The sequence below is a fragment of the Indicator indicator genome, chromosome 8 (assembly GCF_027791375.1).
Source record: "Indicator indicator isolate 239-I01 chromosome 8, UM_Iind_1.1, whole genome shotgun sequence".
NCBI classification, from domain to species: domain Eukaryota; kingdom Metazoa; phylum Chordata; class Aves; order Piciformes; family Indicatoridae; genus Indicator; species Indicator indicator.
In genome coordinates this window covers 1,115,659-1,134,273 of record NC_072017.1, presented here as the reverse complement: position 1 = coordinate 1,134,273, position 18,615 = coordinate 1,115,659, and the positions used below count along the sequence as shown (strand labels likewise).

Here is an 18,615-nt window from a genome sequence, read left to right as displayed (position 1 = left end):
TACAACACTCCCTCCAAGCACCAGGCTCAGATGGAAAGTATGGGCAGCCAAGCCACCAGCACAGTCCTGTGACCATTACTGGAGAGCTGTATTATGCTTACAAGGGCAACCTAATGACAGTCCAGGTGGAGAAAGGCCAACAGCCTCAGCCCACCTCCGTGGCTAGGTTACTGTAAGGAGAAGTCTGCTGGCCACAATCAACAGAGTGGCTGTCTCTGAAATGTCCTCTTGTGTACACCTTTGGGCACCACTTCCCTTCTGGGTTTTCCACTCCTCCTTGCCTCTCTCACTCCAGTTGACTACTCCACATGGAGCAATAAAAGCCAAGAGTGAAGTGCATTCTGTGACAGAAGTGCATTATTCTGTGACACATTCACTCCTTAAGAGGTTTGAGTGTGGTTGGAATGGAAACCTGGCTCACCTCCACTTTCCAAAAAGCAGCAGACAGGAACCTGAGCCCTGCAGGAAATGATGCAAAGCAAGCAGCTCACCACAGCTAACAGGTCTGCTCCTCCTCTCTTCCTACAGGAGTAGGCTTTGTGGCATGTAATTCAACAGGGCTGTCAGCACCTAGCAACAGATAATGGCCTATAAACCAAGATAGACCTAAAAGATATACCCACATTCACTAAGTGTCTCTCTGAGCATAGCCCAGAATGTTTTAGCAGCACATAGAGCATGTCTGTTTTGGTAGAACACCAGACAGAGATCCAAGCAGTAGAGAGAAATGTGATTCATGACAAAATCTGGCCTGTAGACAATTAACATTTTACACTGCAGCTCTTGCAGCTGGGGATGGGGGAGCTGCTGAATCCATGAAGGGTTCCTGAGATGAAATAAGAAGGGAAATATGTCACATGCCAAATGATCAGGATCATGGCCTGTGACACAGCCACCTTCCTCACAAATTCCCAGCCAAACACCAGTACCAATTTCAAGCTCCAGGATTCACAGACAGGATATCAACAGCTTGATAATGGCCCTTTAAAAAGAGAAATCTATCTTGTAGCCAAGACACTGTATATGAAAGGTAGATGAACACCTTGGTTATGCTTACTGAGTGTAGGCTTTTGGCAGGATGGCTGGTGGGAAGCAGCCAGTAACTGCAATAAATTGGAAGAGAAGCAAACATTCCTCTCTTACACTGGTAATTCTCTAGGTTCTCCAGTGTGGGGTTTAATCATGGACAGTAACAGGGAAGGGATCTAAAACCCATGCTGGCCAAGCCTCCACTCCAGATTTTCTTTGATGCTTCTAACAGATCCCAGCTGAGCTGGGACAAAGAGTATTCCCTGACTTGACAGGACTTCACCTGCAGGGAAGAGGCCTTTACCAAACCTCAGGACGAAGCTGGACACATTCAGTACACACAGTACCGCAGCCAAAACTATTTCCCAGGCAATTTTGCAAAAAGTTAACAGACCTCACACTTGTCCCGAGATTAACTCTGCAGATTTGTCCTGGTCAAGGCCTCAAATGACGTTTAATAGATTTGTAACTCATAGAACTCCTCCTCCTCCCTCCCTCCCTCCCTGACCCCTGGGAGTAAGTCCTCTCCTCAGCACGCTCCCCTGGCTTTATTTTGGCATGCTGTCAGGGGATTTGCAGCCACTTTGTTCCCAAGATGATTTAGAACAGCCACTTTGAAGCCTTGCTCAGGTTGCCAGCAGAGTAACAGCATTAGCTTTAGGAGCTTTAAAGTTTCAAACATCATGAGAAGTCACGGCTAACACAGGTGGAAAATGAGCTGGAACCAGATGAAAACCACTTGACAGTGGTCTCCAGTTAACCTGGTGCCATGTTCTCAGTGTGTGAAAGGCCTCCATAAGCCTGTGACTGGGAACATATTGGTTCTCATTTTAATTCACAGTTAGTTCACTGTTGGAAAGTAAAAGCCAATACCATGCCACCTCTGCTGCAAAGTGCTTAGAATTTAAGCCTCAACAATCTAGCAGCTGCTTTGAAATAAAACTAGTGATAAGAAACACACTCAAAACTTTTTTTTAGTTGCTGCTTATGTGGAGATAGTGAGAGTCCAAGTCTTTTATCCTTCATGAGGGCCCTGGTTACAAATACAGGCTGATGTTTCCCACAGTGAAACAAGTGAGAGCCACTCTAGCACATGCTGTTGAATTTGTGCTTCAATGTTTTGGTGGCTAGGTCCAGCCTGCAGTCTCAACTCTTCCCTTACAAACCCCCTGGCTGAAGAAAACCCCCACAGTGCTGTAGTCTCTTTTCAACACTGCAACACAAACTGTCAACTCATTTCAGCCTACTGATCAGGAATAGGAAAGTCCTTCACGTTTGCCACAAGTAGCTACATCAGAACCAAAAGCAGGAAGAATTTGTGCCCCATGTTGTGGTGGCATGTAACGAACACCCTGGGTCTTTAAGAACACAAATTAGATTTCAAAGGTGAGAATCATAGAATCACAGAATTGTCAGGGTTGGAAGAGACCTCAAGGATCATCCAGTTCCAACCCCCTGCCACGGGCAAGGACACTTCACACTAGAGACACAGAGCCACATCCAGCCTGGCCTTAAAAACCTCCAGGGATGAGGCTTCTACCACCTCCCTGGTCTACCTGTTCCAGTGTCTCACCACCCTCATGTAACATGTAACACATGTTCCTCTTCTTGGAGAATCAGTCCCCTCAAAAATGCAGGTTGACACAATGTCATGCTGGAATATTTTGTTTTTTTTTTTTTTAATCTAAAATTAATTAAGGGCCACAGTCTGTAATTTGATTTATTGCACAGGACTAACCTGCATATAACATGCCTAGGAGTACATCTAAGGGCAGTAGTCATTACCTACACATCCTTACTAACTTGGAGGTGAGGTCTAAGGGTTGTATTTTCCAGTGCCAAATCAAGCTTCTGTGAGTCACTTAGGCCTGGCTGGGACTGCCCTTTAATACTCACCAGCCCTCTCTGGCATATTCACCCATTTTTAAAGGAATATGGTAAAGAGACACTTCTAGTTTTTAACTTTAAAAGGATGAGCTTCATGACATTTACTGCTACAGTTCCACCTGAGTCTCAGTTCTGGTTCACTGCAGACATTCCCAGAAGAAGTCAGAAAAATAGCTGTGACTGTTACTTCCTGATAGGAACCCACCTCTCCTGCACCTCCCAGCAGGAAAAATGCAGAGGTTAGAGAGAAAAGAGAAGGAAGGAAATGGGAACATCAACATCTCAGCTAGCTCACAGAATTTTATTAAGTGCTTGCAAAGGCAAACCTAACTGACCAGACTGTCCCACTTTACAGATGCAATGTTTATGCCTGAGAAAGCATCCCTTAGGAATTCTGACAGCTACTGAGTTAGAAGAGCAGAATCAGAGACTAGTGCATGTGTGCCTTTGGGTGTGCATCCTCCTGCAGGCCTTGAGAGTGGCTTACAATTTCAGTCACAACATAAGGATTACAGCTATCCTTGTGCCCTCCAGGGGATGTTTGATATTAAAGAGCTCCTGGAAATCATCAAATGTACTTGTCAAGTGTCCATCAGGAAAGAAAAAGGGGGGGGGGAGGGAAGTGCATTGGAAACTGATGAAAAAGGTTGCAGTGAAAGTTGAGATAATGAGATGCAAAGTAATGGGAACAGATAATTTTATTTTCAACTCAGAAGCTCCAGTCCACCACTGGCACTGTATAAGCACAAATGAGGGAAGGTTTTTTTTTCTTTCCCAGCCTCTTCACAGACAAAATGCTGCAACCTAAAACGAGACTATTGATTACATGGCTTTGTTCCCTGAATTCTGCAACTCTGTCACCCCAGTGACAATGTTTTTGATGGACACTGGCAAATACATAGCTTTGAGTGATACACCTGCAACCCAAAGGAGATGATTAGTATGAAAGAGTCATGCAGGGATGCAGCATTTTACCAGGAAAAGTCTATGAAACTCAGCTGTAATAAACAAAAACATCTCAAAGCAGGAAGTTTTCTATGGTGGGTCCAAAACAATTTCAGAGCAAGCTTTACATGTCTGTGACCTCAAAATCTTTAAAGAACATGCTTTTATCTGTTGAGTGCATGTGTACGTGGGGGAGCCCACCTGCCCAGACTGTCAGGCGTGGGATTATTTACCCCCCTTGTTGCAAACGGGAAGTTGAGCTCCGTTATCTAGGTACCTGTACCAGAGAAAGCCTAGCATGGACCACACCCCCAGCATGCTGCTGTCTGTCTGTGCATGTGTTCCCTCCAGCAGGATATGCCTTTCTGCACCACTGACAGAATTAACTCTGCGTGTCAGCGCACAACGGTGCTGCTTCCAATAACAACAGCAGGCAACCTCAAACTTCGTTGTGCGGCTCTGCAGCCGCACGGCTCACGCACAGTCTAGGCTGTCGTGCATCGCCACGGGCATGTCAGGTAGAGGAGAAAGTTTGGTGCTGAATCTGCACAACTGCGGCTACTAGGAGCCTAAAAATGTTTCGGACCGCTCCATTTCGGCGGTCCCGATTTGCATGAATGGCACTTGAACATCAGCATCTCGAGTGAGATGGGAGTGACAGTCGGAGCTGGCCGCGGCGCGGTCAGGAGGTCAGCGCCCGTGTGACACGGCCGCGGCGTGGCCGGCCGGCTGGGGCGGGACGGGGCGACAGGCGCAGCGCCGAGCGCATCCCTGCTGCCCGGCCACGCTGCGGTCTCCGCGCACGGAGGCCCCAGGGCAGCGCGGATCATGGGGACGCCCGGGCCGGCGGCGTGGCCTCCGGCGGTGGCTGGCAGCGGGAGGGGGGGGCGGATGCGACTTAAGGCGGGATGCAGCCGAGGTCCAAAGCACGCCCGAGCGCTGCTCCCTCAGTGGGATCGGCCCGGGAGAGGGCGGGAGGCGGCGGGGAGTTCGTTGCCCTCCGCTACCGGGATGCTGCCGCGGCTTCCCCGCCGGCGCGGAGCGAGAGGAAGGGACGGGACGTAGCGCGACGGGCAAGCGCCCTCCGGCCCCGCTCTTTCCCCCGCCGCCGGCGCCGAGCCCGGGCCCTCCCGGCTGCACATGCCGGCTGCGGGGAGCCGCCGCGGCCCGGCCCACCGCGCAGCGGCCGGTGTCGTTCGGGGTCCCCGTCCAGCCCGATCCCGACTCCCCTGACCGCCTCACCGACCCCTTACCTGTGCTGCAGCCCCACCAGCCCCAGCGTGATCACATGGGGCACGTCCAGCTCCGTGGGCCACACGCCGGAGGCGATGCATCCGAACACGCCACACTCCTCCCGGATACCCAACTCCTCCAGCTCCATGGCGCGGGCAGCACGTGGCGGCGGCGGGCGGCGCGGCCCCGCAGCTGATGCCGGCGCTGGTCGCGGTGCTGGTGGCGGCGGTCCGCGGTCGCGGCCTCGCTGTGGCGACTCCCGCGCCCTGCCGCCGGCGCCGCGCTCAGCCAACAGCGCCGCGCTGCGCGGGGCCGCCGGTAGCCTGCCGGCGCGGCCTCCCTCATTTACATACGAGGGGGACGTCGCCGCTCCCCACGCCGCCGCCTAGCCCACACGCGCCCCGCCCCCGGCCCCGCTTCCATCAGGGGTGCAACAGGCCGAAGGGGTCGGGCGGGGGGTGGTGTTTGCCCGCGGGGAGCCGGGGGCCGGGCGCGGCGCGGCACCGGCATTGGCCAGGAAGCGGGGCCGGGGCTGTGTTTGCGCGGAACGAGACGGGGGTGGCGGCCGGCCGGGGCTCGCCCGGGGGGCTCGGCGGGGCGGAGAGGGGCGCGGACCAGCCCCGCCGCGTTGGGCAGTGATTGGCGGGCGGCGCCGCTGCCCCGCCTGCCCGCCCCTTCCGCCGGCCCCTTCTTACCCCGGCGGCGGAGCCGGGCAGCGTGTGCTCAGTCTCTCTTCTGTGCTCTAGGTGCCTCTGCCCGCTCCCGTCGCCGCCATGGCTCCTGCAGCATCAGGTAACCGTCTGCACCCCAGCGGGGCGAGCCGCGGTCCCGGGGCGCTGGGGGGAGTCGGTAACGCTGGGGGGGTTGGGCCGAGGGGCGCCGCTCAGCTCGCTCAGTACGAGCGAACTTTTCCCCCGAAAAGTTTTAATTACTTTAAAAAGTGTGTTATTTGTGTGGGTGACAGCGCACCAGCCTGAGGGGGAGCAGGAGAGGCGCCAAAGGACAGGGGAACACGCTTGGAGCCGAAGCTTCAAGCCTGAGCCGGCCCGGGCAGAGGATGCTTCACCGGCTGCCGCTGCCGGGCCACGCCATGTGGCTTCCTGAACTAAATAACCCCCAATGAAGTCGGTAACGGTTGTCCGGCTTCAGGCGGCGTCTCCCCAGCCCCAGCGGCCGCGTCCCTCGTGGCGCGGGAGCAGCGTGGGCAGGCGGCGGAGCTCTGAGCAGCTGCCTTAGCGCTGGCTGCGGGGGGGAGCCCGGGAGTGCCGCCCGGGGGCGCTGCCCGCAGCCCGGGGCCCTGCCGCAGGGCTCTAGGCTTCTGCGCATCACCACTCTGCAGAATCCTGCAGGCCCCTTGGCACGTAGCTGCAAAACTAGGCGAAAACTGTTGGGCTTACACGCGGAAGAAAAAGTTCCTTTAAATCAGTTCAATCAAAACTTTTTTTTTTTTCCTTCTTTAGACCTGAAACTTGGTAAAAAAGTTAATGAAGGTAAAACGAAAGAAGTGTACGAGCTGCCAGATATCCCAGGATGTGTTCTCATGCAGTCAAAAGACCAAATCACAGCGGGAAATGCAGCCAGGAAGGACCGAATGGAGGGGAAGGCTGCCATTTCCAACACAACCACCAGCTGCGTCTTCCAGCTGCTTCAGGAAGCTGGTAAGCCTTGCAAAGGGAGAGCACATAGCCGGGTAGCAGAGGCTGGTACAGACAAGCATTGTTTCTCTCTGTTGGTATATCTTGCCCTGAGGCTCTGGTGGGTTTTTTAAGTGCCTCTTCTGTTAGTTTTCATAGAATAATAGAATTGTCAGGGTTGGAAGGGACCTCAAGCATCATCCAGTTCCAATCCCCTGCCATGAGCAGGGACACCTCACACTAGATCAGGTTGCTCACAGCCACATCCAGTCTGGCCTTACAAACCTCCAGGGATGAGGCTTCCACCACCTCCCTGGGCAACCTGTTCTGGTGTCTCACATCCAACATCAGTGTCTCCCTTCCTAACATCCAATCTGAATCTACCCATTTCTAGATTTGCTCCATTCCCCCCAGTCTTATTATTACCTGACACCCTAAAAAGTCCCTCCCCAGCTTTCTTGTAGCCCCCCTTCTAGTCTCCTGGGAGCCTTCTCTTCTCCAGGCTGAACAGCCCCAACTCTCAGTCTGTCTCCATAGCAGAGCATCTCCAGCCCTCTCATCATCCTCATGGCTCTTCTCTGGACATGCTCCAGCACTTCCAGATCCTTCTTGTAATAGGGGCTCCAGTTACCCTCTGGAACTAGAGCTGGGTGAGCAACTTACTCGTTTGGAACATCATCTGTGGCTGTTTCCTCTGTTTGAGCACACCTCTAGTCCTCCCCCCTGCTTCGATCAGTCCCCTTGCCTGTAGTATCAGGCTGGAGGCAGCCTGCCTTACTGCATCTGCCTGCAGAGACGCTGCTGCTAGCTAGTGCCATTGGCAGGCAACCTCTGAGATGTCACATTCAGGTGTGAAAAAATGAAACCAGGGTATCTTTTTACAGTTTCTCCCCTTTTTCCCGCCCAATTGCCTGTGTTAACTCAACATAAAGTTTGTTTGCTTTGTAGTTGAGGACAATATCATGTGCTTGTATTGGCCAGTGTTCAAAGTCTCAGGAACTTAATGCTTACTTCCAAAGATTCAAAATGTTTCTAATGATGGAAGCCAGCTTTCACAGAGTGCATAACTGACTTCAGTCATTCAAGTAAGTTTTGCACCATGTTTCCAGAAATGAAGCTTTGAGACAGCCTCTTAAAGTGTTTCTAATTGAGAAGTGTGCAAGTTGAAAGAGGAGTTTGTGCTGGTGAGTTTCCAGCTTAAGCCTGCAAACAGGACCAGAACAGGCACGGGTAAGGTTGGTGAAGACCACTGACAGCTGTGTGCTCAGATCCACACACAGATTGCTTTGAAGACTGGCTGAGTTAAGTCTAAAAGTTGTATCACCTGTTAAGAGGTGGAGTGATAGTTCTCAAACAGTGCATTCCTGGTATGTTGCATAGATGGGGAAGAGAAAGAGGCAGAGGTGCCTCTACCTGTGCTGGCAGTAGTTAAGCTAACAGTCAAGATACTTAATATCCTGCAGACAACAGCTTCAGGCATGAAGCAGCCTCTTAAAAATCCTTACCTGGCCCATAGGCAGTGAGTCCAGATGCTGTGGAAAAGTACTGCAGCTGGACTGTGAATCCACAGAAGGACTTGGAGGGCACTCCTGTAGGCTGCTGCTTTGCCTGGTGTGCAGATAATGCCTTATCATGCAGGCAGCTTGTTTGTTTTGCGCAACCCTCCTGAACCTGCGCGGCCAGAGGAGATCATTTACAAAGGGCTGGTAAAAACTTGCTGGCCCTCGTAATATAGAGCTCATCTCATCCTTTCAGAAGCACACATCTGTGCTGATAAAGTGCAGGAGTGAAGCAGGCAGGGGCCTTAATGCTTGAATTTAGAAGTGACTTCATGTGCAGCTGAGTATTTAAATCATTCTGCCCTTGAGGGCAATGCAACAGAATCGGAGGGGTCAGCATAATACTGCATTTAAAGACTTTGGTTCTGCTTGTGTGGCTCTAGAAGTGGAATGGAATAGAGCTGTGTCTTGGTTTGACTGGCTGGAGCTACTTTGTCTACTGCTTCTGGCAGATTCCAGTTGGCCTTGGTAGTTGTCTTGCCCTGGGGAGAGAAGGGATTTCCTCAAGTGACATTGGGAAAAGCCACATCTCACTCCTGGTGCCTGCCTGTGTGTGGTGGCTCCCCCTGTTTTAATAGGGGGTCACCTTGCTGGAGCAGGTCTCTGATGTGCTTCTGAGTCTCACTGGTTAGGGCCTAAGAAATCCCTAAGATCCAGTGCCCTAGTAAAGTTTAGTTTTGTAATGCAGGGAGGGTTAAGCCATCGTCTGCCTATTTCCCCACCTCAGCCTCGCTGATTGAAACAGTAAAGACTGTCATGCTCCCTGACTCCTTTGAAAGTCTCCAGTTACTCTCCCATGTGGAACAGATCCTCCACCAGAGCATGATTTGGGTATTTGGTTGCTGCTAACTTCTGCTTAAACAAACCATTGTGTGGGGTAGAATTATTTATTTTAAAAGCTTTGTGGATAAAATTCTTTGCAAGAAGAGGATTTCTGAGCAGAGCACAAGGTTCTGAGCTACAAGTAAGCAGCTGGCAAAACTAGTGGCTTGTGCAAGAAAGCTGCATTGATTGACTTGTGCAGGGCTAGAGGGGCTTGAAAATACCCTGAAGAGACTTCAGTGTGTCCCTTAAGACCAGAGAAGAACAAGATTCAGTTGTACTTAAAGGTGTTTGTGACTCTTGTTTCAGCTGAGCAACCTGAACTAGTTAAAAATTGGACTGGATGACCTTTGAAGGTCCCTGCCAATCCCCAGCGTTCTGTGATTCTATGAGCTCTGTGGAGCGTGCCTAGGAATGGCACTAAGTTGTCATCCTTATATTCTAGGAATCAAAACAGCTTTTGTCAGGAAGCAGAGTGACACAGCATTCATAGCAGCCCACTGTGAGATGATCCCCATTGAGTGGGTGTGCAGGAGAATTGCTACTGGCTCCTTCCTCAAGAGAAACCCTGGTGTGAAAGAAGGTTACAGATTCTACCCACCCAAAATTGAGATGTTTTTCAAGGTAAGTTTCCTTCCCTGATGTTCCCTATCAGACTTGGAGACCTAGAACTCTGTATGGCCTCCTTGGAAAGGCTGACAAGTAGGGCGAGTGGCTGAGCAGTCCTGCTGCTGTTGGTGGCTTTGCTCTCCTAGAGTGTCCCTGTCCAACAGCTGTTTTGTCTGCAGTGCCTATGGTGTAATAGTGGCTTGCAGGGCTATCAAAGAACCACAAGTCAACCTGTACAGAAAACTGGAAAACATTTATTTTATTTATAAGCTACCAGGACTTGTTGGGCATAAGCCTAAGTGTGGTTGAAACATGTTCATACAGCTGAAGAAGCATGGTGAGGGTGTGGAGCTAGCTAGGAAGGTAGGATGCTGAACTCCTTTGGGAGTGTGTGCTGAAAGAAGTATCTTGAGAACATCCAGAGGAGTGTGACCAGCAGGGCAAGAGAGGGGATTCTGCCCCTTGCAAGACTCTGATCTGCTGAGACCTCACCTCCAATCCTGCCTCCAGTTCTGGTGTCCCCAGGAGGAGAAGGACACAGAGCTGCTGGAGGGAGTCCAGAGGAGGCCACAAAGATGACCCAAGGACTGGAGCAGCTCTGCTGTGAGGACAGGCTGAGGGAGCTGGGGGTGTTCAGCCTGGAGAAGAGAAGACTCCAGGGGAACCTTAGAGCTGCCTTCCAGTACCTGAAGGGATTCTCCAGGAAGGCTGCAGAGGGACTTAATATCTTCTTTTCCTTAAATTCACAGAATGGTTTGGGTTAGAAGAGACCTTAAAGATCATCCAGCTCCAACCCCCTGCCATAGGCAGGGACACCTCCCAGCAGCCCAGGTTGCTCAAGGCCTCCTTCAGCCTGGCCTTGAACACCTCCAGGGAGGAGGCAGCCACAATCTCCCTGGGCAGCCTGTTCCAGAGTCTCACCATCCTCACTGTAAAGAATTTCTTCCTAATCTCCAGTCTAAATCTTCCCTCTTCAACCCACTCCCTCTCATCCTATCACTCCCAGCCCTTGTGAAAAGTCCCTTCCCAGCTCTCTTGTAGGCCCTTTCAGGCCTTCCAGGACTTAGACTTAAATCATAACTAACCTTTCTCTCACAATTTTAGTAACGCTATCTAGGAACCCAAACTTGCTGTAGTTAACTCTTTAGTACTAACAGCCTGTCCAGTGTGATGTAAAGCATCAATGTGACACAATCCCTGCAGGAATCGTGTGAGAGGAATGGGAATAGAGGGACAATAGGATGCCAGTGTAATGTCTCTTCACAGAGCCAGGTCTCATCTAGAAATCAGTCTCCTCTGTCATGTACAAACAAATCACATGTGTGTTTTTGCTTTTCTTGCCAGGATGATGCCAATAATGATCCACAGTGGTCTGAGGAGCAGATCATTGAGGCCAAGTTCTGCTTTGCTGGCCTCACTATTGGACAGACTGAGATGGACATTATGTCTCGTTCCACTCAAGCTATCTTTGAGATCCTGGAGAAAGCATGGCAGCCCCAGAACTGCACCCTGGTGGACCTGAAGGTACAGGAGTCTGACTGCTCATGCTGCTGGTTCTGACAGGAAGTGCACTGCTGTGCAGTTCCTAAAGTAGGATTCTTACTGTCTTTTTAGGTCGAGTTTGGTGTAAATGTTCTGACAAAAGAAATTGTTCTGGCTGATGTTATTGATAACGATTCCTGGAGACTGTGGCCAGCAGGAGACAGAAGCCAACAGAAGGACAAACAGGTAGGGTTTTAAGCTTTACCTTCTAAGACAGTTGGGGGGGAAGTAAACCCTACAGTTAAGCATCTGCTTTTGAGTGGCTTGTTCTAGACAGTCTGATCTTGTTGGAGTAGCTCATAGGGTACCTCATGGCCAACCCTTCTCTCATTCAATAGTTGGTTCTCTGGTTTATCCTCTGCCTGTACCTTGAGTAGGAATGTCCAGCAGCATTGTTGACTGGAGCTGTTGCAATGGAGCACAGACCTTCTGGGAGCAGTAAGTTTCTGGCTTATACAGATAGTAAAACAGTTGGGCAACAGGTTGCTAGGGAGAAATCAGCTTTGGTTCCCAGGCCTGCCTCTGAGTTTGTTTATTCAGAGGTGTATTCTGCTAGGAGAGATCTGGTGACATGAGAGGGATCTGCAGGGAGGATGCTTCTCTTCGTTGTTTTGGTTAAGCTTGAATCCAACATTCAGTTGTCTCTAAGTGTTGCTGACAGGCTATGCCCACATACAAGGGCTGCATACATGAGTTTGAAATCAACCTTTTCCCATATTTTAACTTAGAGCAGTTACACTTTCCAATAGCTAAAGCAGTTAGGGAAGAACCTGTTGGGACACTGCTGCCATGGGGTCTGACAGTCACTGAGCCAAGCAACAGAGACCCTGTGAGAGGAAGAGGCCCCCAGGCACATGATTCTGAAGTGTGTTTGTGGGAGGAGGGGGAGCCCTTTTAAACTGGGGAGCAAAACTGCTACACTGCTTACTGAACCATGCTATGGTGTGCTCGGGTGACCTGCTCTGACAGTGCTTCTGGACAGCTCCCTGCAAGGAGGTGCAGGAGAACCCCCTACAGGGCCCAGGCTGGCCAGTGCAGAGAGCTGCTGCAGGCAACCATGCAAGTACAGCCCCACCTCTGGCCTTGGGGAAGCTCTCAGAACCTCAGTACCCTGGTGGCTCAAGGTCTTTTGAGTGGCACATGGACATGAGTTGTAATGTAAAAGGTTATTTACACCCACTGAGATGATCTCCATTCAATTCCTTGCCTGTGGACTTGCTGGAAGTGGCACAGATATTTCAGTGAGGGGATCCTTACCAGGCATGGTAGCCAAGTGAGTGCTTTTTGTAGCCAGCACATTAACCTCAGCTTGGTTTGTTTTTTTTTTTTTCCCCCCTCTCTTCAGTCCTACCGGGACCTGAAAGAAGTGACCCCTGAAGCTCTGCAGATGGTCAAGAGGAACTTTGAGTGGGTTGCAGAAAGAGTGGAGGTACCTGGTTTTGTGGACAACCTATCTAGATCTCAGTAACTGCAGCTCTTCAGTCCTGTTGACTGCTCTTCTTTCCTTTCTCCCCTTGACTCTTTTCCTTAGATGCTTCTGAAAACAAAGAGCCAAGGCAGAGTGGTGGTGCTGATGGGATCTCCTTCTGACATCAGTCACTGTGAGAAAATCAGGAAGGCCTGTGCTACCTTTGGAATCCCCTGTGAGCTAAGGGTCACCTCTGCTCACAAAGGGCCAGATGAGACCCTGAGGATTAAAGCAGAATATGAAGGTAAATGCCAAGGAGCTGCTGCTCTGGACTGAAACATTGCCCCCTGCAAGAGTCACTTGGTGGGGTACAGCTCTTGTTAAACACAGCACTGAGTCCCCATGGGGCTCTACACTTCCTCATTACACAATGATGTGTTGGAGTGCATTCTGCCATCAGAGGAATCCTTGCTCTACTGCCCAGCCCCAACTTCCAGCACTCCAAAGTCTAACCTCTGGTACTGGGATAAAAGCAGAACTACTTTGCCCAAGCCTTGATCATGTTGATGTATTTATTGCAGCATCTTGCTGATTATGTTGGGCCTTCTGAAAGGAGGAGTGACGGTTCCTCTGGCTGGCTCTGAATGTTCTTGTGTTATTTACAAGGCAGATGTTGCTACCATCATGTTTTCCATGGAAATAGTATTGCTTGTTATTTTAGATGCCAGGGGAAATATTTAAATGATCTTTATCAAGTAAAGTTGACAGCTTTGATAGCCTAGCAGAGGAGAGATAAGAACTATTTCTTGTGTGAGTATACTTGCAACTCAAACTCCAGATGTGATAACTATAGTTGAGGAGCACAACTGTGTAAGATTTAAGAACACTTGAAGATGCCAGGGGCTTAGAGGCTGTGTTCTCTACAAAGCTAAGCAGCAGCATCTCCTCCCATGCTGAGCCTTCCCTTCAGGGGCTTCAGCTATGGTGAGCAGCAGCTGGGATTTACAGCTGCAAGGATTAGAAGATCCTCCTGTAAAGGGAGAAGTTAGACATAAAGTTGTAGTCATGTGTAACGGACCTGGCAAAATAACTAAGAACAGAATTGTGGACTTTGAAGCGCTCACAAGAGCAAGCAATTAATTTCTGAACGTCTTCCTCCCCTCCCCAGGAGATGGAATCCCAACAGTGTTTGTGGCAGTAGCTGGCAGAAGCAATGGCTTGGGGCCAGTCATGTCTGGTAACACTGCTTACCCAGTTGTCAACTGTCCTCCCCTCTCAGCTGATTGGGGCACTCAGGATGTGTGGTCCTCTCTCAGACTCCCCAGTGGTAAGATGGATTTCTACTTCAGCTCTTGTGACCTGGCTCTGGTTTTGTTCTAGTGTACATGGGTCTGCAGACACAGACATGGCCAAACACTGGAGAAGTAGCTGGGACAGTACTGAACAAACTCTAGAAATACCTCACATGGCCTTTGGCCTCTAGAGGGCACAAAGCCCAGTGGATGGAGCGAGGATTGTATAGCAATAACCATTAGAAAAATAAACTTGTCCTTGCTAAACATGCCAGTTGGAAACTGGAATTGCTATGCATGGAGGTTCAAATGGAATTTTTCAGTTAGAGCTGCATTTTCCTTAGGATCAAAGATTAAAAAGAAATTTTTCTCTAAAGCAGGTATAGGAAAGAGCTTAACTCTGCTACTTCAGTGCACTGATGAGCATTTGAGCTTTGTTTAACTTGAAAGGATGCTTGGCAAACAGGAGGCTGAGAAATCTGTGTGAGGAGGGCCACTGGTAGGCTGGCTTTGGATGTAAGATGACCTGAAGCAGTCATGTCAGAAGCAGTGGAACACAAGTTGCGCCTCAGTGGCTTTAACACTGGGCCCTGTGGTTCTAGGAGGCTGACACAAACATTGCCTCTGAAGAACAGTTTGTGTTTGGCTGTTTAAATAGCCTTGGTAAGGAACACTTTTTTTCTTCTCCCTGCAGGTCTTGGCTGTCCTACAACTCTGTCACCTGAAGGAGCTGCCCAGTTTGCTGCCCAGATTTTTGGGTTAAACAACCATTTGGTGTGGTCCAAGCTGCGAGCAAACCTGCTGAACAGCTGGATCTCCTTGAAGCAGGCTGACAAGAAGCTGCGGGAGTGCAGCTTGTAGGCGGTGCTGAGCAGCAGCTCTCACCAGCTCTGCATACTCACTGCTGTTAGGATTTACCTTGGGATGAGCTCAGAAGTCCTGCATCCTCCCTTCCAGAAGAAGGCATTGTTAGAGCAGCAGAACAAAGTCTGTGTTCTCCTCCTTCCCTCCTTTATTTTTTTTTAGTGCCACAACTTTAGTGAAAGATGGGGAAGTAGCATTGTAGGTGCCTCTTGCTGTTGCTCCACAACGGTGCTCTTCTGCTTTCTTAGTGTATCCAGACCACCTCCAGAGAATGATTTGGTGCAGCCCAACTACTCTGCTGTATTCTGTAGCTGTGATGTTCTTCCATAGTCCCCATGTGTGTCCTGAGCCTTCCTAACTCTGCTGCAGTGCTGGCAGAAGTCAGTGCTGCTCCTGTGCTGCTTGCAATGCTCTCTGCTTTATTGAGCAATAACCTGGCACCCTAGGCTCTATTCATGGGAAAAGGGGCTGGAAACACATTTTGAGCCTGAAATAACTTTCTGCCTTATTTAAAGAGCAAGGACCTGCATACCTGGTTGGGTGCTGGGTTTAAGGGTGTGCATACCTGCCCCATTGGTACCTTCTGGGGTGGTGAGGGACAGCTGACACCACTTCTCTTGTTCATGCCTATTTGCTGTGACTCTTGCCTGGTCCAGTCTTTGCCCTGTGGAGATCTCTGCCCTCAGTAGTCCTAAAGGGTCTGTGTGATGCTGTCAACCTCTCCTCATGCACTTCAGTGACTGTAGCTAGTAGCTGTCTGTATTTCTTTACTCTTTCTATGGAAACAACTGAAGGAGGGAGTAAATAGTAAAGCAACCATGTACTGGGGGGAAGTGTAAGTATGAGTGTCATGTCTTTGCACAGCCCACCCCTCTCAGTAGGTACCATTCTAATAGAGCTGCACTTGCTCAATGGATGTAACAGTTATGCTTTTACAATTACAAATAAACTCTGGAATTATTCCAAGCTGCTTCCTGGAGCTTCAAGTACACTCAAAAGTAGCCATCAGTTGTGGTATGTCACCTAACAGGCTCCTGGAGTTGCCTTAAGAAAAGCTTATGCCCCAAAACCTGCAGGCATTGGGATTGAAAGGTTTGGGTTGGAAGGGGCCGCCAAAGCTCATCCCTGCACGCAGCAGGGACATCCCCACTCCATCGTCAGGCTGCTCAGAGCCCTGTCCAGTCTCACATTGAGTAGCTCGAGGGATGGAGCATCAACTACCTCCCTAGCAACCTCTTGCAGTGTTCCACCACCCTCATGGTGCAGAACTTGTTCCTAACATCCAATCTAAATCTGCTTTTCTCATATTTCAAACCATTAACCTTGTCCTGTCACTCTAGGTGACAGCCTCCTGGAGGATACTCTTCCTTGAGTAAGTGTCCCCCTGTCATAGGAGGCTGTGCTGCTCTGTTCCTAGTGCTCTGCTCTGTGACTGCAGTAGGTCAGCCTCACCCCTGGGTGTAACTGCATCAAATGCTGCTGCCTTACTCACAGGAGGGGCCCAGAGCTGCTGTCCAAGCACAGAAGAGCTCTCAGCAGTGCCCTCCTCTACAGTGAAGTGCAGGGATTTTAAGAAATTGGTCAAAGCTGACACAAGAGGAAAAGGACAAGGACTCTGCTCCTGCGCTAATGACTTTCAGAATGCAGATCAGTAAGGGCTGGAGATGACAAAGAGGGTAACAGTCTTTGGTGGCTTAAAGTCCCTGTGGGAAGCACTGACTTAAGATCCTCAAACCAGTGTGGGGTTTTAGCAAGCAGGCTTTTGAGGTGTGCAGGTGAGTGTTAGCACACCTGCTGTGAGCCACCTCCTAGCTTGAGAGGTAGTAACTTCAACCAGCAGAGAAATGGGCCCCAACCAGTGTGCCTGCTGCTTGCTGGGGGGAGGGAATTGGGCAATCTTGGCAGGAGCCTGCAGCTGAGCTCTGTAACCATGCATAACCCCAGGGGCAGTTACACAAGAGCTGGAGGTGTCATTTGCCACCCTGCTCCATGCCCAGCACTGGGTGTTAGCTCTGACGGGTGATCAGCCTGACAGGCTTACTGGCACCTGGCTGTCCTAGCACCCTAGGGAGACAGGCAGCTGCTACCAGCCATTTGTGTCTCTTCTTCCACCTGCAGCTGGGCTCTGGTGCTGTCTCCAGTCAGTGCTCCCCCCTGAAATCAAGCTTAGACAGATTTTGAGTCCTACACCTGGGCTCTGCTGAGCTGTTTCTAGTTGGCTTTGTCAGGGTCCTTGCCCCCTAACTGTGCTGACTTCACTTGTAAAACAGTGCCAGTTTAGGCTGGGCAGGAGCATGCCAAGTGCTTCAGTTGCCATAGAGATGGTCACTCTCCAGCTTCTGCATGGTGTGGGCTCTTTGGGGGTTTTGTGTGCAGCCTCCACTGAACTCTCAGAAGCAAACCTTCTTGGACTTTGCAAAGAAGTGCTAAGAGACAGCAGCTGGCACTAAGAGACAGAACCTGTGACACCTGCCCTATGTGCAGCCACTTTCTGTGGTTGAGCAAAAGGCCAAAGCGGGTTGGTGGTTCAGCTTTGTGCAGAACTTCCAGCTCCTGCTACAAAACAAGAACACTTTCCCTTGCTCCAGCACCCAACATTGAGGCAAGAACCTGAGAGTTTCTCCAGCCAGAAGTTGCTCTGAGAGTACTGCCTGCTTTTGGTCCAATGGAACAACTCTCCCCCAACCTCTTTTTAAAGTACTTCTATCAAATGTACATAGAGGGGTTATGAAAATTTAGTTCCATTTTTTAAAGTGAGTTAGAACAGCTGGGATGAAAACCTGTTTTTAAGGACCTGCTATGGAATCTAAGCCCCCGGCTTAGGTGATGGCCTCATGAGCAATGACCTGCTTAACAGCAACGTTGATCAAAGATACCAGCAAGGAGCTGCTCAGACATTGCAGAGAGAAGGGCTGAGGGCAGGACTCGTTTCACACCCCATGCTGCTTCGGGTGAGTGGTACCTGGTGTTCAGCCTTTAGAGCATCACTTCACTTCCTAAAATACCAACCCCAACCAAACATTCTGTAAGAAAAAGGGAAAACCAGGCATGGCTCCCACTCCTTTGTCCTCCACCCACAGTTCCAAAGGCAAAGCACCTGCCCAGGACACTGAAGGTTTTAAAGTCCTCTGACTGTGGAGAAGTGCTCCAAGTGAATGGAAGGCCTAGGGGAGGATGTGCTCTAGACTGTCTGGGGGTGGCATGGTTTGAAGCCTCTCTTTTTGAAAGCTATGAGGCAGTGGAAAATCATGACTGTGTTCTCACTGAAACAGCCATTGGAACCTTTTCTCACAGCCCCAGGGCTTTCATTAGCACTGCAGCTTGTGAAACAGCATCAGGAAGCTGGAACCTTATCTTAAAATGAGAGGTGCCTGTTGCACTGGATTTGGGTCACACTGTCAGGTGAATAATGCAATTCTAGAGCACACTCCCTCTTCAGAACTTCCAAAAGCTCACCCATTGCTGAGTCCAGCTCCATCAAGTCTTGTTTCAAGGTATGTACAAGAAAACTTTTTCACAGAGTGTCAATTAAAAAAAAAAAATCCACAAAGCCTGAATTGCCTGCAGAGCTGGGTTGCTGTTCAGCTAGCTGACACTACCTGAACTTTTACTCAAAACTCATGGGAATGTATAAAACCACCTTGAAGCCACATCCTGCAGTAGACCAGGGAATACTCAATTGAAAAATTAAAGCTCTCAGCAAAGAAGAGGAAAAAAAAAAAGGCAACAGATTACCTGAGCATATCACCAGCCTGGCTACAGGGACTTTTCACTGTCAAGAAAAACACATC

General features: G+C 50.1%; 2 protein-coding genes across 2 annotated transcripts in view; one reads left to right on the top strand and one right to left on the bottom strand.

Annotated features, from left to right (window-relative positions):
* Nucleotides 1-5,242, bottom strand: part of PPAT (phosphoribosyl pyrophosphate amidotransferase) — a 44,642-nt gene extending 39,400 nt beyond the window's left edge. The window contains exon 1 of the mRNA XM_054382911.1: nucleotides 5,115-5,242. Within this exon, the coding sequence (XP_054238886.1) occupies nucleotides 5,115-5,242 (128 nt within the window). The remainder of the gene's footprint in view (nucleotides 1-5,114) is intronic.
* Nucleotides 5,243-5,867: 625 nt separating this feature from the next.
* On the top strand, nucleotides 5,868-14,821 carry PAICS (phosphoribosylaminoimidazole carboxylase and phosphoribosylaminoimidazolesuccinocarboxamide synthase). Its single transcript, XM_054382912.1, has 9 exons — nucleotides 5,868-5,886; nucleotides 6,555-6,752; nucleotides 9,555-9,733; nucleotides 11,063-11,242; nucleotides 11,333-11,446; nucleotides 12,606-12,689; nucleotides 12,792-12,972; nucleotides 13,837-13,995; nucleotides 14,655-14,821. Exons 1-9 carry the CDS (start codon nucleotides 5,868-5,870, stop codon nucleotides 14,819-14,821), a joined length of 1,281 nt encoding a protein of 426 aa, XP_054238887.1.
* The last annotated feature ends 3,794 nt before the right edge of the window (nucleotides 14,822-18,615 follow it).

Bases quoted from the DNA above. Each gene is read 5' to 3' on its own strand.
- PAICS (XM_054382912.1), top strand. The intron at 11,243-11,332 runs GTACAGGAGTCT...CTGTCTTTTTAG, and splicing joins GCACCCTGGTGGACCTGAAG to GTCGAGTTTGGTGTAAATGT. The intron at 12,690-12,791 runs GTACCTGGTTTT...TCTTTTCCTTAG, and splicing joins GGGTTGCAGAAAGAGTGGAG to ATGCTTCTGAAAACAAAGAG.